Source organism: Amblyraja radiata, chromosome 11 (assembly GCF_010909765.2).
Source record: "Amblyraja radiata isolate CabotCenter1 chromosome 11, sAmbRad1.1.pri, whole genome shotgun sequence".
In the NCBI taxonomy this organism is placed as follows: domain Eukaryota; kingdom Metazoa; phylum Chordata; class Chondrichthyes; order Rajiformes; family Rajidae; genus Amblyraja; species Amblyraja radiata.
This window is the reverse complement of record NC_045966.1, coordinates 3,650,504-3,673,614: the sequence shown is the minus strand read 5'-3', so window position 1 is coordinate 3,673,614 and position 23,111 is coordinate 3,650,504. Positions and strand designations below refer to the sequence as shown.

Sequence of the window (23,111 nt, the reverse complement as noted above, 5' to 3'; positions counted from 1 at the left end):
TATTTTCCTCGAGTTGGCAGAACCCGATACGTAAGGTCTCAAAGTATTACATGTAGTCATGCAATCATACGCCCAATTTGCCCATGCCGACCAACATGTCCCAGCTACACTAGTCCCACCTGCCTGTGTTTGTTTACCTCAGATGCAGGAAGATTGTTCCCGATGTTGGGGAAGTCCAGAACAAGGGGTCACAGTTTAAGGATAAGGGGGAAATCTTTTAGGACCGAGATGAGGAAAACATTTTTCACACAGAGAGTGGTGAATCTGTGGAATTCTCTGCCACAGAAGGTAGTTGAGGCCACAGTTCATTGGCTATATTTAAGAGGGAGTTAGATGTGGCCCTTGTGGCTAAAGGGATCAGGGGGTATGGAGAGAAGGCAGGTACAGGATACTGAGTTGGATGATCAGCCGTGATCATATTGAATGGCGGTGCAGGCTCGAAGGGTTAAATAGCCTCTACTCCTGCACCTATTGTCTATGTTTCTATATCCCTATAAACCTGTCCTATCCATATTTCTGTCTAAGAAGGAACGGCAGATGCTGGTTTAAACCGTTTGAAGAAGGGTCTCGACTCGAAACGTCACCCATTCCTTCTCTCCAGAGATGCTGCCTGTCCCGCTGAGTTAAGGGTCTGTCCCACATAGGCGAATTTTTAGGCGACTAGGCTGTTGCCACATGGTCGCTGGGGTGTCGCCTGTACGGTCGTGAGTCGTCTCCTCAGTCGCCCAAAGAGCCGTAGCGTCTTTCTGGTCGCCGCTGGATTTTCAACACGTTGAAACATTTTCGGAGACAGTCGGCGACAGTGGGTTTGACGCCAATGAACGTAGCGTGACTTCTCCTGACGTAGGCGCTGTCGTAGTTGTCGCCAGGTTAACGTAGGTTGTCGCTGGTGCTGACTTGGTTTTTTTTTCATTGTTAAAGTAATTATTCTATTTCAAATTTTATGTCGAAAGGGGGGGGGGGGGTCCAGTCACCGTTTTTTCGGCGACCCGCTACGCCTATGACAGTCGCTGGCAGTCGCCTAAAAATAGCCTAAGTGGGAAGGCCCTTTACTCCAGCATTTTGTGTCCATCTCACGTTTCAGTCTAATTGTTTCTTAAACGTGGTGATCGCACCTGCCTCAATTACTGTAGCTCCTCCGGCAGCAGGTTCGACACACCCACCAGCCTTTGTGTAAAACACAAAGTTAGTTTGGCAGCAGATCCTTCAGCAATCAACCTTCATCTCCATCATCTCTCCAATGCCCTGTCATTTAAAATCCTCCCTCAAACACCGCTCAAGCCCTCCTAATATCTCCTCTGGCTTCCTGTCAATTTCTACTTGGTTAAACATCTGTGAGGCAAAGTGGGACTATGTCCCATGTTAACGAGGCTGTGTACTAGTAAGCGCGCCAAACTTGGACATGTTAAATAAAAACGTCTGGATCAGAGTCTGGGTAGCTCAGTGGACTCGCAGTAATCCACCATACATTTTCTCTGGTGCCTTCTGTAGTCAAATACGCATTCACCTGAGCTTTGTGATTGACAGTGTAAATGCTCACAAGCTTTGTAACAGCAAAGCATCAGTGTGCCTTAGGCCTAAGTTAATCACTACAACACCAATCAGTTCATCGAGCATTCCCAGTAACTCTGCCATTTTAGCAAGCGCCAACTTCCAGTCGGCCTACCTACCGAACAGAAGCAGAACAGATTAACTTGCACCGCACGGTACACTGCCGAGATGCTTTCTTTAGACTTTAGGCTTCAGAGATGTAGCAGGGAAACAGGCCCTTCGGCCCACCCAGTCCGCGCTGACCAGCGATCCCAGCACAGTAGTAGAAACATAGAAACATAGAAAATAGGTGCAGGAGTAGGCCATTCGGCCCTTCGAGCCTGCACCGCCATTCAATATGATCATGGATGATCATCCAACTCAGTATCCTGTACCTGCCTTCTCTCCATACCACCTGATCCCTTTAGCCACAAGGGCCACATCTAACTCCCTCTTAAATATAGCCAATGAACAGGCCTCAACTACCTTCTGTGGCAGGGAATTCCACAGATTCACCACTCTCTGTGTGAAAAATGTTTTTCTCATCTCGGTCCTAAAAGATTTTCTCCTTATCCTTAAACTGTGACCCCTTGGTCTGGACTTCCCCAACATCGGGAACAATCTTCCTGCATCTAGCCTGTCCAACCCCTTAAGAATTTTGTAAGTTTCTATAAGATCCCCCCTCAATCTTCTAAATTCTAGCGAGTACAAGCCAAGTCTATCCAGTCTTTCTTCATATGAAAGTCCTGACATCCCAGGAATCAGTCTGGTGAACCTTCTCTGTGCTCCCTCTATGGCAAGAATGTCTTTCCTCAGATTAGGAGACCAAAACTGTATGCAATACTCCAGGTGTGGTCTCACCAAGACCCTGTACAACTGCAGTAGAACCTCCCTGCTCCTATACTCAAATCCTTTTGCTATGAATGCTAACATACCATTTGCTTTCTTCACTGCCTGCTGCACCTGCATGCTTACTTTCAATGACTGGTGTACCATGAAACCCAGGTCTCGTTGCATCTCCCCCTTTCCTAATCGGCCACCATTCAGATAATAGTCTACTTTCCTGTTTTTGCCACCAAAGTGGATAACCTCACATTTATCCACATTATACTGCATCTGCCATGCATTTGCCCACTCACCCAGCCTATCCAAGTCACCTTGCAGCCTCCTAGCATCCTCCGCACAGCTAACACTGCCCCCCAGCTTAGTGTCATCCGCAATCTTGGAGATGTTGCATTCAATTCCCTCGTCCAAATCATTAATATATATTGTAAATAGCTGGGGTCCCAGCACTGGGCCTTGTGGTACCCCACTAGTCACTGCCTGCCATTCTGAATTGTGGACCCGTTTACTCCTACTCTTTGCTTCCTGTCTGGCAGCCAGTTCTCTATCCACATCAATACTGAACCCCCCAATACCGTGTGCTTTAAGTTTGTATACTAATCTCTTATGTGGGACCTTGTCGAAAGCCTTCTGAAAGTCCAGATGTAACACATCCACTGGTTCTCCCTTATCCACTCTACTAGTTACATCCAACACACACTGGGGACAATTTATAATTTGCAGGAGCCAATTAACCTACAAACAAGCACGTCGTAGGAGTGTGGGAGGAGCAAACCTACACAGGTCAAGTAAGTAAGTTTATTGGCCAAGTATTCACATACAAGGAATTTGCCTTGGTGCTCCGCCCACAAGCAACAACATGACATACAGTGACTCAGAAAACACTAAACATTAATAATAATAAAACATTAATGATAAAACACCATTGATCAAGCATGTGAACCAACAAAATACCAGATCAAATCACAGGGATGATCGTGCAAACTCCGCACAGACAGCGCCCGTAGTCAGGATCAAACCCGGGTCTCTGGCGCTGTGAGGCAGCAACTCTACCGGTGCGCCTCACGAGTTGAGATCAGCCCTTCTATCTTAAGTCTATATATGTTATAGTATCGCGTTGGTGGGATGTGCTTCTGCCTTACACCATCACTTGCAATCACAACACAGGCTCTTCCCAACATTGAGTATTTTACACGTAGTATAAATGTGAATGGACGTCGCCAAACACAACACCACAGTGAAACAGAACAAAGGAGCTTCAACCACATCTAGTGCCACGGTGGCGCAGCGGTAGAGTTGCTGCCTCACAGCTGCAGAGACCAGGGTTCGATCCTGACTATGGGTGCTGTCTGTACAGAGTTATAGACAATAGACAATAGGTGCAGGAGTAGGCCATTGGGCCCTTCCAGCCAGCACCGCCATTCACTGTGATCATGGCTGATCATCCACAATCAGTACCCCGTTCCTGCCTTTTCCCCATATCCCCTGACTCCGCTATCTTTAAGAGCCCTATCTAGCTCTCTCTTGAAAGCATCAAGAGAATTGGCATCCACTGCCCTCTGCGCCAGAGAATTCCACAGACTCATCTCACCACTCTCTGGGTGAAATACTTTTGTACGTTCTCTCCGTGACTAGGTGGGCTTTCCTCGGGAGCTCCGGTTTCCTCCCACACTCCAAGGACGTGCAGGTTTGTAGGTTAATTGGCTTCTGTAATATTGTTCCAGGTGTGTAGGATAGTTCTAGTGTACGGGGTGTATGACATTCTTGCCATAGAGGGAGTACAGAGAAGGTTCACCAGACTGATTCCTGGGATGGCAGGACTTTCATATGAAGAAAGACTGGATAGACTCGGCTTGTACTCACTAGAATTTAGAGGATTGAGGGGGGATCTTATAGAAACGTACAAAATTCTTAAGGGGTTGGACAGGCTAGATGCAGGAAGATTGTTCCCGATGTTGGGGAAGTCCAGAACAAGGGGTCACAGTTTAAGGATAAGGGGGAAATCCTTTGGGACCGAGATGAGAACAGCATTTTTCACACAGAGAGTGGTGAAACTTTGGAACTCTCTGCCACAGAAGGTGGTTGAGGCCACAGTTCATTGGCTATATTTAAGAGGGAGTTAGATGTGGCCCTTGTGGCTAAAGGGACCAGGGGGTATGGAGAGAAGGCAGGTTCAGGATACTGAGTTGGATGATCAGCCATGATCATATTGAATGGCGGTGCAGGCTCGAAGGGCCGAATGGCCTACTCCTGCACCTATTGTCTATGTTTCTATGTTCTACGGATTCAGCCTCAGTTCCCGTGGATTGGAGGGTAGCTAATGTTCTCCCACTTTTCAAGAAAGGAGCGAGAGAGAAAACTGGGGGACTTATGGACCAGTTAGCCTGACATCGGTGGTGGGGAAGTAGCTGGAGTCAATAATGAAATAAGTATTCAAGAAGGAACTGCAGATGCTGGAAAATCGAAGGTAGACAAATGTGCTGGAGAAACTCAGCGGGCGCAGCAGCATCTATGGAGCGAAGGAAATAGGCAACGTTTCGGGACGAAACCCTTCCGGGTTTCGACCCGAAACGTTGCCTATTTCCTTTGGGTTTCGGCCCGAAACGTCGCCTATTTCCTTCGCTCCATAGATGCTGCTGCACCCGCTGAGTTTCCCCAGCAATTTTGTGTACCTACTAAACGATTGCACCGGTGGTTGCAAATACACTGTAAACGGCTCGATTGTAATCATGTATTGTCTTTCCGCTGACTGGAAACCAAGAGTAAAGAGTCAAGTCAAGTCAAGAGAGTTTATTGTCATGTGTCCCAGATAGGACAATGACATTCTTGCATTTCACTGTACCTCGGTCAGTGACAACAGACTAAACTGCACTGCATAACTGCGATGAATATGTTTATGAAAGAACTGCAGATGCTGGAAAAATCAAAGGAAGACAAAAATGCTGGAGAAACTCAGCGGGTGATGCAGCGACTATGGAGAGGACACTTTGTAACATGCAACATCTCGGGGTTTTTTTTTCTCATGCATATGAAAAATAAAAGCTATAATCGGACGAGTGTGGATCTGTTGCAAATGATGAATGTATAAATAGTGCTGGAGGTTTCAAATATAGAAGTGATGTGGTGGGAAATCAGAAGTCAAATTGAAAATAAAAAGTTTAATCACACCTGAGCATCGGCTTGTTATCACAGTCATTTAACACAAGCCGTGTGAGATATAAGCAGAGGAATGAATCGAGATCCATCAATCTTGCCCAGACAAACAGGCAAGCCATGTTCCAAATGTTGGCCCCAATCTCTGGAGAATATTACATCCAATTGTATCAGCATAACATACATTATTATTTCCAATGAAGGAAACAACATTGTGATTTGCTACAAATCGCACAGGAACCCAAATATATTCCTTGATACAGTTCTGAGCGTAACACAAAGTTTAATTTAGTTTATTGTCACGTGTACCGAGGTACAGTGGTAAGCTTTTGTAGCGTGCTAGCCAGTCAGCGGAAAGACAAAACATGCTTACTATCGTCCACAGTGTACTGATACAATAGACAATAGACAATAGGTGCAGGAGTAGGCCACTCGGCCCTTCGAGCCAGCACCGCCATTCAATACCCCAATCAGTAACCCGTTCCTGCCTTCATCCCATATCCCCTGACCCCGCTATCTTTAAGAGCTCTATCTAACTCTCTCTTGAAAGTATCCAGAGAATACTTTCTGGATACCCCTCAGACCTCCACCGCCCTCTGAGGCAGAGAATTCCACAGACTCACCACTCTCTGTGAGAAAAAGTGTTTCCTCGTCTCCGTTCTAAATGGCTTACTCCTTATTCTTAAACTGTGGCCCCTGGTTCTGGACTCCCCCAACATCGGGAACATGTTTCCCGCCTCTAGCGTGTCCAAGCCCTTAACAATCTTATATGTCTCAAGTCAGAGTATTGAGTATAGAAGTTGGGAGGTCATGTTGCAGTTGTATAAGACGTTGGTGAGACCGCATTTAGAATATTGCAGGTAGACAAAAATGCTGGAGAAACTCAGCGGGGGAGGCAGCAGCCATGGAGTGAAGGAATATTGTGTTCAGTTCTGGGCACCGTCGTTATAGGAAAGATATTGTCAAGCTTGAAAGGGTTCAGAAAAGATTTATGTTGCCAGGACTAGAGGGTGTGAGCTATAGGGAGAGGTTGAGCAGGCTGGGTCTCTATTCCATGGAGCGTAGGAGGATGAGGGGAGATCTTATAGAGGTATATAAAATCATGAGAGGAATAGATCAGGTAGATGCACAGATCAGGTAGAGTCTTTTACCCAGAGTAGGGGAATCCAGGACCAGAGGACATAGGTTCAAGGTGAAGTGGAAAAGATTCAATAGGAATCCGAGGGGTAACATTTTCACGCAAAGGGTGGTGGGTGTATGGAACGAGCTGCCAGAGGAGGTAGTTGAGGCTGGGACTATCCCATTGTTTAAGAAAGTTGGATAGGTACATGGATAGGATGGGTTTGGAGATATATGGGCAGGCAGGTGGGACTAGGGTAGCTGGGATATTGTTGGCCAGTGTGGGCGAGTTGGGCCGAAGGGCCTGTTTCTACACTGTATCACTCTATGACTCTATATTGATGTTGCCAGGACTAGAGTGTCTGAGCTATAGGGAGAGGTTGAGTTGGCTGTAACTCTATTCCTTGGAGCGCAGGAGGATGAGGGGTGAACTTATAGAGGTGTATAAGATCATGTATAAAAGCGCCGACCAACCATCACACATTAGTTCTGTTACTGTTGAATATTGAACCTGCAACCACCCGGGTAATGACACCTGTTGTGTCCCTCCACAGATGCTGCCTGACCCTTTGAAGCATAGAAACATAGAAAATAGGTGCAGGAGGAGGCCATTCGACCCTTCGAGCCAGCACCGCCATTCATTTTGATCATGGCTGATCGTCCCCAATCAATAACCCGTGCCTGCCTTCTCCCCATATCCCTTGACTCCACTAGCCCCCAAGATCTCTATCTAACTCTCTCTTAAATCCATCCAGCGACTTGGCCTCCACTGCCCTCTGTGGCAGGGAATTCCACAAATTCGCAACTCTCTGGGTGAAAAAGTTTTTTCTCACCTCAGTCTTAAATGCCTTTATTCTAAGACTGTGGCCCCTGGTTCTGGACTCGCCCAACATTGGGAACATTTTTCCTGCATCTAGCTTGACCAGTCCTTTTATAATTGTATAAGTTTCTATAAGATGTCCCCTCATCCTTCTAAACTTCAGTGAATACAAGCCTAGTCTTTTCAATCTTTCCTCATATGACAGTCCCGCCATCCCAGGGATCAATCTCGTGAACCTACGCTGCACTGCCTCAATCACAAGGATGTCCTTTCTCAAATTAGGAGACCAAAACTGTACACAATACTCCAGATGTGGTCTCACCAGAGCCCTGTACAACTGCAGACGAAACCTATTTACTCCTATACTGAAATCCTCTTGTTATGAAGGTCAACACTCCATTAGCTTTCTTCACTGCCTGCTGTACCTGCACGCCAACTTTCTTCAGCACTTTGGTTTCGTTTAATTTAGAGATATAGCATGGAAACAGGCCCTTTGGCCTACCGAATCTGGGCCGACCAGCGATCCCCACTCACCGACAGTATCCTACACACACAAGGGACAACTTATAATCATAACAAGCCAATTGACCTATGTTATTGGAGTGTGGAAGGAAACCAGAGATCCTGGAGAAAACCCAAGCAGAGCGTACAAACTCCACACAGACAGCACCCGCAGTCGGGATCGAACCCGGTGTCTCTGGCGCTGTGAGGCAGCAACTCTACCGCTGCGCCACTGTGCCGCCTCAAAGATAGACACAAAATGCTGGAGTAACTCAACACTTTGGGCTTCAAGATAAATTGCTGAATGTGGGATTTGTTCTTCTGCCTCCGAACACTGAGGGTGGAGAGCTGCAAATGTGAACCTTCCATGGAAAAAAAAGATCTACATGGAACGAGGGTGAAGGATAGCGAACGGGAGCATGTAGTTGATTGTTACAAGTGGGAAAATTAACCTGTCGTGGGTGAAGTATTTTAAAAATGGTTCCCTGTGTAGCAATTTATATCAAGGCACTCGAAGGACTGAAAATAATGGCCCATCCTTAAAGCCCTGCCTTATCCAGAAGCGGTGTGGCTGCATACACTGTCAACAACTCCCAGCTACCTCCTCCTAACCAAGCAATCTCCCGGGAGAGGCAAGGAAAGGTGGCCAATTTAAAGGGAAAGAAAAACTCTCGGGAAATCTCTCTCGAACCCCCTAAGGCAATTAAGCATGCTGCAGGAAACCGCAGTGACTCACGAATCTCACCATTTTCAACTACCCAGCAACTTTCATAACTTGATATGTCCTCATATTTTATTTAAGGCGGCTCTCAAACACAAGGTTGTAATGAGGTTTTCCTCCTGTTCCCGCTTCCCCAGATTCAGAGCAAGAATGTGAGCATCGAGCGCCCACGAGCAATTAGACATTGATCATCGCGAGGAGAATCAGATTGCTTTTGCTGACATGATAACACAAACAAATAAGCAAAACTAACAAAGGTGACATTGAGTCCCTTCTAGGCACTGAAGTGATAGCTGGGAGACATGGAGGCAAGCAAGTTTATACCTTGTATAATAATTTCATTTTTTGTCCAAACAATTTGCTCGCAAGTGTAACTGAAGCGGCTTTCTAAATACATGAAGCCTCTGAAATTAATTGTGGTTCACAGCAAGATGCAAAAAACTCTTCAAAACTGAAAAACAACAAACTGAATCGCTTGTCGACAAAAATGCTGGAGAAACTCAGCGGGTGAGGCAGCATCTACGGAGCGAAGGAATAGGTGACGTTTCGGGTTGAGACCCTTCTTCAGACTGATGTGGGGGGGGGGGGCGGGAAGAAGAAAGGAAGAGGCGGAGAGAGAGCTGGGAAGGGGAGGGGAAAGAGGGAGAGAGCAGGGACTACCTGAAATTGGAGAAGTCAATGTTCATACCGCTGGGGTGTGAACTACCTAAGCAAAATATGAGGTGCTGTTCCTCCAATTTACGGTGGGACTCACTCTGGCCATGGAGGAGGCCCAGGACAGAAAGGTCGGATTGGGAATGGGAGGGGGAGTTGAAGTGCTGAGCCACCGGGAGATCAGGTTGGTTAGTGCGAACCGAGCGGAGGTGCTGGGCGAAGCGATCGCCAAGCCTGCGCTTGGTCTCACCGATGTAGAGCAGCTGACACCTAGAGCAGCGGATGCAGTAGATGAGGTTGGAGGAGGTGCAGGTGAACCTCTGCCGCACCTGGAAAGACTGCTTGGGTCCTTGGATGGAGTCAAGGGGGGAGGTAAAGCGACAAGTGTAGCATTTACAAGCAAATCGCCTGGTAATTGATTGCAGTTGAGAATAAGGTGCAAAACTGTGCAATACCTAAAAATATACTGAATCGCTTGCAAATTAATTGAACTTGACAACAACATGTTACTAAAACTGTACAATATTTAGAAATCAGAGCCAAACTAATCACTCCGTCCTTTTTGGAACATGTATTTCTTTTTTCAGTGCAAGGATAAATATTATTTTCAAATTAAATTCAGGTTCGTTCCGTGCTCATCCCTTAAGATGTAATAATGTAAGTGGCTGATGTGAGTTGTGATTTACCTGCCTTAAGGGCCTGTCCCACAGGCAAATGACTTCATACGGCAAGCGCGACCTAAAGGGCCTGTCCCACGAGCATGCGCCTGCATGCGGCAAGCGCAACCTAATGTGGTCGCTTGAGCCGTACGGCCTCGCGGGGCCGGTCCCACTTCGATCGCCGGAGCCGTATGGAGTTGTGCGGAGCTGGTCCCGACAACGCGCGGGGCTCCGAAAAACTGACCGTGTTCAAAAATTCTGCGCGGCGACGGCCCGCCGGCCCGCAGCCGCCTCGACGCCGTACGTCACGCACGAACTTCCCGCGGACTTCGCTCGCACTTCATGTCACTCACTCGACCTCCGCGCGGCCCCCCGCTTCTGGTTAGGTCACGCTTTCCGTATGCAGGCGCATGCTGGTGGGACCGGCCCTTTAGGTTGCGCTTGCCGCATGGAGTCGCATGCTCGTGGGACCGGCCCTTTACTCCAGCCCCAAAGCCCATCAGCAAGAGAAATGATTTCTACCAGCAGATATCGTTCATGTTAGAACCATTTATTTGAAACGGAATGTCGGTCACGGTTGTCGGCCTATCCCACTTACGCGACTTCTGATGGAGGCGAACGAGCCCTTGTCACGTTCGGCCGTCTGCCAAGTCTTCTCGATTATGCTCACATTTGCCTCCATTGTTCTTGCGGGGAATGTATCCACAATCTTAACAAGTTGTTATGAAAAAATGAATGTGTCTCCCCTGTTTCCTTTGGCTGCCAAGTCTGGTCCTGTGACAGATTGTGTTTTCTCAGCTGCCGCAGGAAGTACATCCTCTGTTGGGCCTTTTTGACTGTGGAGTCGATGTTGGCCTCCCATTTAAGGTCCCTGGAGATGATGGTTCCAAGGAACTTAAATGACTCCACAGATCGCTAAACTAAAGTCCCACTTACGTGACTTTTTCAGCGACTGCCAGCACCCGTCATAGGCCGTTACAGGTCGCCGAAAATGTTCAACATGTTGAAAATCCAGCGGGGACCAACATTCTGGACGACAAAATCATGAGAGGAATAGATCGGGTAGACGGACAGAGTCTCTTGCCCAGAGTAGGGGACTTGAGAACCAGAGGCCATAGGTTGGACGTGAATAATGAAAAGATTTAATAGGAATCTGAGGGGTAACTTTTTCCACACAAAGGGTGGTGGGTGTGCGGAACGAGCTTCTGGAGGAGGTAGCTGAGGCAGGGACCATCACAATGGTTAAGAAACATTTCGACAGGTACATACACAGATAGGACAGGTGTAGAGGGATATGGGCTAGTAAAGATGGGGCATGTTGGCTGTTGTGGGCAAATTGGGCCGAAGGGCCTGTTCCACAGAGTGCAGAATATAGTTCTCGGCATTGTAGCGCACAAGTTCCAGAGACAAAGTCCCATGTCCGCACCTTCTGCAGTTGTACAGAGCCCTAGTGAGACCACACCTGGAGTATTGTGTGTAGTTTTGGTCCCCTAATTTGAGGAAGGACATGCTTGCTATTGAGGGAATGCAGCGCAGGTTTACAAGGTTAAAACTAGAGGTAAGTGAAGGTACATTACAGAGCAGAGCCCGCATCAATGACTCAAGACCGGTGGAGCCCACAATAGCCCATTGTGGGCTGCGGACACGATTCCCCCTCCCTGACCCTCAGACTGATGAAGGGTCAGTGGGTCAGGCAGCATCTCTGGAGAGAATAGGTAACGTTTCGGGGCTGAACCCTTCTTCAGACTGTTTTTTATAAGGGTAAGACAGGGTGGTATATGGGGTAACACGGTTAAAAGAGGGGGGAAGGGCAAGACTTCACTAAGGTTCCCTGAAGGAGTCTGAAGGAAGGGTTCCGACCCAAAACGTCACCTATTCCTTTTCCCAAAAGATGCTGCCTGACCCGTTGAGTTACTCCAGCTCTTTAGTCAGAGGGTGGCGAATCTGTGGAATTCATCGCCACAGAAGGCTGTGGAGGCCAAGTCAATGGATATATTTAAAGCAGAGATAAGGGCCTGTCCCACTTTCACGACCGAATTCATGACCTTTTTTGCACGTGGACATTTTTCATCAGGAGAAAAAAAAACGCCCTGACCTACTTGATGCCACGAGTACCTACGACTAGCATCATGACCTACCTACGACCTACCTACGTCCTACCTACGACCTCGTGACGACCATGCTGCGAGTATAAGTCAAGGGCAAACTCGGCAGAGGTGGTGAATTAGGTTGTGAAAGTGGGACAGGCCCTATAGACAGATTCTTGATTAGTACGGGTGCCAGGGGTTATAGGGAGAAGGCAGGAGAATGGGGCCTGGAGGGAGAGATAGATCAGCCGTGATTGAATGGCGACGTAGACCTGATGGGCCGAATGGCCTAATTCTGCTCCTATCACTAATGAACATTTTGTGTCTATCTTCGGTGTAAACCAGCATCTGCAGTTTCATCTTACAAGTATGATCCAGACATCCCATCTACAGCCCGGATCCACCCATCTGACATCATACATAATATGACAAACTGTCTTTATGGTACGATATTTAAATATCTTTGATGGCCATGTCTGCCTTCCATGGGGAAGGGATGATGGATTCTCAAACATGCCGTGCAGTATTTTATTTCAGCCACTTTTTTCCCCTGCCTCTTGGGATAGGTTCGGAAGGAACGATTATTTATCCCATTTCAAACGGAATTTCTGCAACTTCACCCGACCTATCCGCCAACAGAACTGCAAAGGCAGATTTGCTGTTATTTTCTTGTCCTTAATAGAATTTTAATAATTGATGCCTTGCTTCGTGTTGCCCTTCCAATGGCTTTCTTCGTGTTTTTTTTTTTAGCTCAGGAAGGCAGCGGAGCCTAACGGGATTGAGCCCAACCAGCTTCAGAACTGCTTTCACTTCACTTCCAGGCCTCTTTGAGAGCTCGCTGCTAATGCTGCATTAGTCACACCATTAAAACACTTACCGTTACCTCAGCAGTCCCACTAAAACACGGGCCACTGCTTCTGGCGAGACAGAATGGTTCAGGAAAATTGGGTAGCCTAAACGGTGACATTCTGGCCCCCAAACTGGACGGCAACAACCAGGTTCAGGAATAGCTACTTCCCCACAGCCATCAGGCTATTAAACCTCGCTCGGACAAAACTCTGATTATTAATAACCCATTTTCTATTATTTGCACTTTACCAGTTTATTTATTCATGTGTGTATATATTTATATTATGGTATATGGACACACTGATCTGTTTTGTAGTAAATGCCTACTATGTTCTGTGTGCTGAAGCAAAGCAAGAATTTCATTGTCCTATACAGGGACACATGACAATAAACTCACTTGAACTTGAAAAAACGGAATGGGATGCCCTCTATTTAAGGCGGAGATGGATGGATTATTGATTAGTACGGGTGTCAGGGGTTATGGGGAGAAGGCAGGAGAATGGGGTCGAGAGGGAAAGATAGATCAGCCATGATTGAATGGTGATAGACAATAGACAATAGACAATAGGTGCAGGAGTAGGCCATTCGGCCCTTCGAGCCAGCACCACCATTCAATGTGATCATGGCTGATCATCCCCAATCAGTACCTCGTTCCTGCCTTCTTCCCATATCCCCATACTCCGCTATACTTTAGAGCCCTATCTAGCTCTCTCTTGGAAGTATCCAGAGAACCGGCCTCCACCGCCCTCTGAGGGAGAGAATTCCACAGACTCACAAATCTCTGGGTGAAAAAGTGTTTCCTCGTCTCCGTTCTAAATGGCTTACTCCTTATTCTTAAACAGTGGCCCCTGGTTCTGGACTCCCCCAACATCGGGAACATGTTTCCTGCCTCCAGCGTGTCCAAACCCTCAACAATCTTAGACATTTCAATGAGATACCCTCTCATCCTTCTAAACTCCAGAGTGTACAAGCCCAGCCGCTCCATTCTCTCAGCACATGACAGTCCCGCCATCCCAGGAACTAACCTGGAGTTGCCCAGGAGTTGCCATGCGTCAGAACCAAACTCTCAAGGCACTCCATCACAACGGATGCCAGTGCCACCAGTCGGTGGTCATTGGGGAACGTCACCTTGCTCTTCATGGGCACTGGTCCAATGGACGTCCTTTCAAAGCAGTTGGACAGATGTAGTGAGAGGTGAGATGTCCATGAAAACTCCAACCAGTTGGTCCACGCTGGTTTCGAGAACACTACCAGGTGCACCATCCCAGCTAGACACTTTCCAAGAGTTCACCCTGGTGGCACGGTGGCGCAGCGGTAGAGTTGCTGCCTCACAACGCCAGTGACCCGGGTTCAATCCCGACTACGGGCACTGTCTGTACGGAGTTTGTACATTCGCCCCGTGATCTGCGTTGATTTTCTCCAAGATCTGCCGTTTCCTCCCACACTCCAAAGACGTGCAGGTGTGTGGGTTAATTGGCCTTGTGTAAATGTAAATTGTCCCTAGTGTGCGGAGGATAGTGTTAATGTACGGGGGGATCGCTGATTGGCGCGGACTCGGTGGGCCGAAGATCCTGTTTCCGCGCTGTATCTCTAAACCAGGGGTCAGCAACCTTGTTCTGCGTAGGGGCCAGGACCCATGTCAGTGAGCGGATGGCGGGCCATATCTACCGCCATAGTGTGACACTTGGTGTTACACATCACCCATTAATCTTCACGTGTTTTTCAATTAGTTTTCTGCAGTTCCCAGGTCAGCTCGCCTGCCCCAGGTCTGGCTGTAGCGCCCAGGTGGCCTGCGTACCCCGGGACTGGACTGGCTGCAGTTCCCAGGTCGAGAAAGCTAATTGAAAACAAATACGTCTGCGGGACGAATGATTTCGGTTAACGGGCCGGATCCGGCCCCTGGGCCGTAAATTGCCGACCCCTGCTCTAAACTTAACTAAACTAAAAGAGGACCTTGGGATGTCAATCTGAGATCACAGGGTGATTGGTGGCTGCGGGGGCTGTGAATGTACATCAAGGGACATTCTTCCCCACAGCCACCAGGCTATTAAACTTCCCGTCATTTTCAACAAGATGACACCAAGTTGATCAAGTGAAGCATCACTCCTTGTTGCTTTCAACGCTGTCATTTGAGCAACTTGGTTTCATCTTCTTGAAAATCAGGCCACATCCCCTCTACCTCCTGCCCCATAATGGATCCAATGGATCTCGATATGAAGCTGATATATGCAGAGGGAATGGAGCGGCTGGGCTTGTACACTCTGGAGTATAGAAGGATGAGAGGGCATCTCATTGAAACATATAAGATTATTAGGGGTTTGGACAGGCTAGAGGCAGGAAACATGTTCCCGATGTTGGGGGAGTCCAGAACCAGGGGCCACAGTTTAAGAATAAAGGGTAAGCCATTTAGAACGGAGACGAGGAAACACTTTTTCTCACAGAGAGTTGTGAGTCTGTGGAATTCTCTGCCTCAGAGGGCGGTGGAGGCATGTTCTCTGGATGCTTTCAAGAGAGAGCTAGATAGGGCTCTTAAAAATAGCGGAGTCAGGGGATATGGGGAGAAGGCAGGAACGGGGTACAGATTGGGGATGATCAGCCATGATCACATTGAGTGGCGGTGCTGGCTCGAAGGGCCAAATGGCCTACTCCTGCACCTCTTGTCTATTGTTTATTGAAGCCAACCCCCCTCTCCATCCCTACATCAGACACTCCACTCCCTAAAAGGGATGATCAGCCATGATCACACTGAATGGCGGTGCTGGCTCGAAGGGCCGAATGGACTACTATTGCACCTGTTGTCTATTGTCTATAAAAGCGCTGCTCATTTCACAAACATTAAATATTTTCCCTTGGAAGGTAGATTTAAAAATATTTATTTGCAAATTTTACATGTATTCTGCCAAAATCATTTCCTGATACTGTCCTAAATTAGATTACTAACTTCTGATTGCATTACTCATGAGGTTTTAGTCAGTAGGAGATGAATTTGAAAGATGTTTGCTGAATAGGATGAGGACTCGACTTGTCATAGAGTCATAGAGTGATACAGTGTGCCCACACCGGGCAACAATGTCCCAGCTACATTAGTCCCACTTGCCCGTGTTTGGTCCATATCCCTCTAAACCTGTCCTATCCATGTACCTGTCCAACTGTTTCTTAAATGTTGGGATAATCCCAGCCTCAACTACCTCCTCTGGCAGCTTGTTCCATACACCCACCGCCCTTTGTGTGAAAAAGTTACTCCACAGATTGCTATTAAATCTTTTCCCCATCACCCTGAACCCATGTCCTCTGGTCCTCAATTCCCCTACTCTGGGCCAGAGACTCTGTGCATCTATCCGATCTATTCCTCTCATGATTTTGAACACACAATTCACTGTGCCAACTGGCACATGTGACAAATAAATGTATATTGTATCTTGTATCTTACACCTCTATAAGATCACCCCTCATCCTCCTGCGCTCCATGGAATAGAGACCCAGCCTACTCAACCTCTCCCTAGAGCTCACACCCTCCAGTCCTGGCAACATCCTCGTAAATCTTTTCTGAACCCTTTCAAGCTTGACAATATCTTTCCTATAACACGGTGCCCAGAACTGAACACAATACTCTAAATGCAGTCTTACCCCACAGATTCCTATTAAATCTTTTCCCCTTCACCTTGAACCTGTGTCCTCTGGACCTCGATTACACTACTCTGGGCCAGAGGCTCTGTGCATCTACCCGATCTATCCCCCTCATGATCTTGCACTCTGATGTCGAACTTTCCTTCCATTGCCACCGCGAAACAGAACGAGAAAACAAAATTTCAATCGCCTTTACCTTGCCTGGAGAATTCGTCGGCCTCTCTGTGGACCAGTTCTGTCACCCGCGTGCCGTAGTGAAGCCTGGCATCGTGGTCGTAGGCCTTGAGGGTCTCGCTCGAGCTGTACGACTTCTGTGTGGGCACCCTGCACTCTTCGCTGTCCAACGAGGAGCTAGTGTAGCGACAGTCCTTCGCGCACCTCCCGCGGGTCAGTGAGCGGTGCCTTCGGTCCTTCACGTCCATCCTTTGTCACGGGCTCTTCCGATGCTCGCCCCTTCAATAGATCTTCAGCTGCGGGTCACCTGAAATGAAGTGCAAAAGTAGACCTGAGTCCATGTATACAACTGGGTAACTATCCAAAAATGGCCGCACGGTGGCGCAGCGGTAGAGTTGCTGCCTCACAGCGCTTGCAGCACCGGAGACCCGAGTTCGATCCTGACTACCGGGTGCTGTCAGTACACGTTCTCCCCGTGGGTTTTCGCCGAGATCTTCCATTTCCTCCCACACTCCAAAGACGTACAGGCTTGGTAAATGTAAAAATTGTCCCTCGTGTGTGTTGGGTAGTGTTAATGTGCGGGGATCGCTGGTCGGCGCGGACTCCGTGGGCCGAAGGGACTGTTTCCGCGCTGTATCTCGAAACTAAACTAAACAAATACTGGAAAACAAGATTGATTTAGACGTAGACAAAAGTGCTGGGGAAACTCAGTGGGTGAGGCAGCATCGATGGAGCGAAGGAATAGATGACGTTTGGGGCCGAAACCCTTCTTCAGACTGATGTGGGGGGGTGGGGGGGGGGGGGGAAGTGGGCAGGAAGAAGAAAGGGGAGGCACCAGAGGGCTGAGGGAGAGCTGAGAATGGGAGGAGACACTGAGGGCTTCCTGAAATTGGAGAAGTCAATGTTCATACCGCTTGGGTGCAGACTGCCCAAGCGGAATATGAGGTACTGCTCCTCCAATTTGTGGTGGGACTCACTCTGGCCATGGAGGAGGCCCAGAACAGAAAGGTCGGATTCGGAATGGGAGGGGGAGTTGAAGTGCTGAGCCACAGGGAGATCAGGTTGGTTATCGCGGACCGATCGGAGGTGTTGGACGAAGCGATCGTCAAGCCTGCGCTTGGTTTCACCGATGTAGAGCAGCTGACACCTAGAGCAGCGGATGCAATAGATGATGTTGGAGGAGGTGCAGGTGAACCTCTGCCGCACCTGGAACGACTGCTTGGGTCCTTGAATGGAGTCAAGGGGGGAGTCATTTGGGACAATATACATTTATGCCAAGCCATTTAACCTACAAACCTTTGCGCCTTGAGTGTGCGGTGCGGGGGGGGGGGGGGGGGGGGGGGGGGGGGGGGGGAGGGGGGGGGGGGCGGGGGATCCAGAGCACTCAGAGAAAACCCACGCAGGTCACGGGGAGAAGGTACAAACTCCGTACAGACAGCACCAGTAGTCAGGATCAAACCCGGGTGTCTGGCCCTGTGAGGCAGCAACTCCACCGTTGTGCCACCATGCTGCCTGTGGAGACCATGTCTCGAGTGATTTATACACAATGGATGTAAAGAGACTCCAGTGTGCTCCTGATGCATGGAACCATTGTTCTCAAAACCACATCAAATGATCTTTCTTCTTCTAGTCAAGTCAAAGCAATTTTATTTCTATAGCACATTTAAAAACAACTCTTGTTGACCAAAGTGCTTTACATCAGTGCAGGTGCTACAGGGCCTGTCCCACTTGCATGCGATTGCATGCGTTTGGCTTGATCAAACGTGGTTGCTTGAGGCGTACGTGCACCGTATGGCCGCGCGGGGCCGGTCCCACTTGGAAGCGCGGAGTTGTGCGGGACTGGTTCTCGACATCGCGCGGGGCTCCGAAAATCTGACAGTGTCCGAAATCTTCGCGCGCCAACAGCCTGTCGGCACGCAGGTGCATTGCGGTCGTACGCAGCATCTTGACGCCGTATGCAGCGTCTTGCCAGCGTATGCAGCGCCTTGACGCCGTATGCCTAGCGCATGGCGTTGCGCGATGACGTCACCGCCCGACGCCGTGCGACGGCCAAATTCAGTCAGCCCGCCTCCTGCCCAGCTGATTGGTAAGCATGACGCAAATGACGTCATGCGCGAACTTAGCACGATCTTCGTGTGAACTCCGCTTCTGTTTGGTCGTGCCAAACGCATGCAATCGCATGCAAGTGGGACAGGCCCCTAACGTGCTACATACAGTGGTACATAGATCTAACAATACACTTTCAGTAGGGACTAGGTATTTTCCAGGGAGGTTTGAGTACATCTTTGAATCCTTGCCTCTGACCATTTGGCCATCTCTCCTGTGCCAAAGTTTGGAATGCAGGTCCAAGTCTGGTGACAACAAGCTCCCCCTCAATGTCAGCAAGACAAAGGAGCAAGTCATCGACTTCAGGAAGCATGCTGGATGGAGTACATGCCCCAATCAGCAGCAATGGTGCCATAGTGATAGTGGGTGAGAACTTCCTTCCTTCCTTGGTTGAGAAGTTCCTTTGTGTTAATAATATTACCAATGACCAGTTGTGGACCAACCACTTTGAAGCAATAGCCAAGAAGGCAGATCAACGCCTCGACTTCCCAAGGATGTTGAGGACATTCAGCTTCCAACTCAGTCACACATGAGAGTTGTGCTCAGCATGCCATCCATACAGATCAGATAATACTATACGTAAATACAATCAAGTCAAACTCCAGTACAACAGGTAGAGCAAAGGGGAAGATACAGAGTGCAGAATATAGTTCTCAACATTGTAGCGCATCAGTTCCACAGACAAAGTCCAATGTCCGCAATGGGGTAGAGGTGAATCGGACAGTACCCTAGCTCATGGAAGGGCCGTTCAGAAGCCTGATAACAGAGGGGAAGAAGCTGTTCCTGAGTCTGGTGGTGCGGGCCTTCACGATTCCCCAAACCTGGACCAGAGATGTGGAGGAAATGACTGGAGTGAGACAAGCCTTTGGTTAAGGTGGCTGCTTGCCCGAGGCAGTCGAGAGAAGCCATCATCTTATGGACAACAATGTAGACACTATGCAAGATTGTATTCCTGGCTCAATTCCGGGGAAGAATATCGGGAAGAGTGCCTACAGCGCCGGAGACCTGGGTTCGATCCTGACTACGGGGGCTGCCTGTACGGAGTTTGTACGTTCTCCCCGTGACCTGCGTGGGTTTTCTCCGGGATCTTCCGTTTTCCTCCCACACTCCAAAGACGTGCAGGTTTGTAGGTTAATTGGCTTGGTATAAATGTAAAATTGTCCCAAATGTGTGTAGGATAGTGTTATGCCCCTGTCCCACTTAGGAGGCCTGAACGGAAACCTCTGGAGTTCCCGGAGGTTGCAGGTGGTTGCCGGAGGTTGCAGGTAGTGGAAGCAGGTAGGGAGACTGACAAAAACCTCCGGGAACCGCACGGAAACCTTGGGTGGGGCGCAAAGTCTCCAGAGGTTTCCGTTCAGGTTTCCTAAGTGGGACAGGGGCATTAGTGTGCGGGGATCGCTGGTCGGCGCGGACTCGGTGGGCCGATGGGCCTGTTTCCCCGTTGTATCTCTAAACGAAACTAAACTTAGGAACAAAACTGGAAATAAGAGAATAAATAATGATGAGGGAAGGAGATAACCATGAATATAAAGCGTGTCGACTCACCTCTTATTGGAATTGACTTAGAGAAACCCAGCTAAATCAGATTCTTTACACCAGACTGGCATACGTCAGAGTCACTTCCAATGTGATAAGGAAGACACACTGCTTCCTGAATCCATTTGAGATCCTCATAGCTGTTTCCTGTCACTACAACTACCATTGCAAAGTGGAGTTGCTTCAACCGAGAGTACATTTAGCAGAATGTTCCTTACAATTAATGAATGATGGCTGCTTTGGAACAGATGACCACAGTCCTATAGTTTATTTGAGTTTAGCTTGTTGTCACGTGTACCGAAGTACAGCCAAAAAGCTTTTTCTGTTGCGTGCTAACCAGTCAGCAGAAAGACTGGGTAGACAAAAGTGCTGGAGAAACTCAGCGGGTGCAGCAGCATCTATGGAGCGAAGGAAATAGGCAACGTTTCGGGACGAAACGTTGCCTATTTCCTTCGCTCCATAGATGCTGCTGCACCCGCTGAGTTTCTCCAGCACTTTTGTCTACCTTCGATTTTCCAGCATCTGCAGTTCCTTCTTAAGCAAAAAGACTGAATGTCTTATTGAAACATATAAGATTATTAAGGGTTTGGACACGCTAGAGGCAGGAAACATGTTCCCGATGTTGGGGGAGTCCAGAACCAGGGGCCACAGTTGAAGAATAAGGGGTAAGCCATTTAGAACGGAGATGAGGAAACACTTTTTCTCACAGAGTGTTGTGAGTCTGTGGAATTCTCTGCCTCAGAGAGCGGTGGAGGCCTGTTCTCTGGATACTTTCAAGAGAGAGCTAGATAGGGCTCTTAAAGATAGCGGGCTCAGGGGATATGGGGAGAAGGCAGGAACGGGGTACTGATTGTGGATGATCAGCCATGATCACATTGAATGGCGGTGCTGGCTCGAAGGGCCGAAGGGCCGAATGGCCTACTCCTGCACCTATTGACTATTGTCTATTGTCCGAAGAAGGGTCTCGACCCGAAACATCGCCCATTCCTTCTCTCCAGAGATGCTGCCTGTCCCGCTGAGTTACTCCAGCTTTTTGTGTCCATCTGCTGAAAGACATGCTTGTCTCAACTAAATATTGACAATGTAAATGTGTGGGAAGGGTCTCTTCCAGAAATGTCACCCATCCCTTCTCTCCAGAGATGCTGCCTGTCCTGTTGAGTTACTCCAGCTTTGTGTGTCTATCTTGAGGAATTGAGGGAGGTGGATGAGGGAAGGTATAGAAACCGTATGATAAGTAGGGGAGGAGGGCAGGAGTGGGGGAGGGGAGGGGAGGGGGAGGGAGTGTAAGATGAGTGAGAGAGAGAAACAAGAGATATTTCCACAGCTAGGAGCTAACAGCAATGTCTGTCACTCATGCTCGTGAGTGGTGGATGAGACACATCGTGGACTGATGGATGTGGAGACTGCCAAAGGCAGTCCGACCCCATCATTCACTATTTGCTCTAGACTCCACTTGCACTTCAGTCAAACAAGGCTGGTAAACTGAAAGGAAAAAAAAACCCACCTAGCATTCCTCCATTTGCTCCTCTTTACTTCGAGTCACCGAGACAAAACCGAGATTCCCGTTTGTTTTAGATCGGTTGAGAAAAAAAATCCACCTCAGATGAAACTCATCAATATGAACCAGGGATCGATATGAAATCAAGTAATGTCACGGAGTGTGCAATTCCGTCTCTTCCTATTTGTCACCGAGCAGGACGGCAGGATTCCTGGTTTAAAATTCATGGAATTATGACGTCCATTAGCTCCCCGTGGGGGGCTGTGATCTCTTCAATATTGCGGGGACTTCTGGCTGTCGACGTTTATACAGGTTGGGCTCTGAAGGGCAGCGGAGGACCTGGTGAAGGTCGCTGGGGAAAGCTGAGCAGAACCCAAACCTCCTCTGGGAGTTACAACTTCAACTTCAGTCTTTCGCCAGCCAGATCATCCTGACTGCTGGCAGGATCCATGGGTTTATTAATTTTGCATGCGAGTCTTTGCACGGAGGTCAAATAGGGGAGGCTGCTCGACAGGCAGGTTGGACAACAGGACCAGGAAAACCGAAGATAGACACAAAATGCTGGATGGAGCAACTCAGTGGGAAGATGAGAGGCCATGGTATTAAAGGGAAGATACTAACAGGGACAGCAAGTTGGCTGGATGGGAGTGTGGAGCCATAGACAATAGACAATAGACAATAGGTGCAGGAGTAGGCCATTCGGCCCTTCGTGCCAGCACCGCCATTCAATGTGATCATGGCTGATCATCCCCAATCAGTTCCCCGTTCCTGCCTTCTCCCCATATCCCCTGACTCCGCTATCTTTAAGAGCCTTATCTAGCTCCCTCTTGAAAGCATCCAGAGAAACGGCCCCCACCGCCCTCTGAGATACACGGCTGTGAAGCTCGGCGGACATTTAACATTACCGGTCGGTTATCCTTGGTTCTGAAAACTACTGCTTACGTTTTATTTTCCAACGAGCCAATGATATTCACCAGTCAGCACCGGCTACAACCTACGAGAACCTTCGACCTCCTGGCGACCCACCTACGGCTCGAGAATTCTCGCTACTCTCCATGGCGGCTTAATTCTAGTCGCCGCTAATTCTTCAACATGTCGAAAAATTCGCAGCGACCATAATGAGACCGCGACTAGTTCCCAGAATGTGGGAACTCCTCGCGACCATGAAGGCGACTCCCCGGCAACCGCCCGCATAGTCTCCAGCAGTCGCCTAAAAAGTCGCCTAAGTGGGACA

At 48.6% G+C, this 23,111-nt stretch overlaps 1 protein-coding gene across 4 annotated transcripts in view; it reads right to left on the bottom strand.

The window, feature by feature from the left end:
- The window catches only part of tenm2 (teneurin transmembrane protein 2), a 1,259,968-nt gene that overhangs the window by 748,226 nt on the left and 488,631 nt on the right, over positions 1-23,111 (bottom strand). For all 4 annotated transcript variants that reach the window (XM_033029203.1, XM_033029204.1, XM_033029205.1 and 1 more), the window contains exon 3: positions 16,760-17,044. In XM_033029203.1, the coding sequence (XP_032885094.1) occupies positions 16,760-16,985 (226 nt within the window). In that variant the 5' untranslated portion in view covers positions 16,986-17,044. The remainder of the gene's footprint in view (positions 1-16,759; positions 17,045-23,111) is intronic.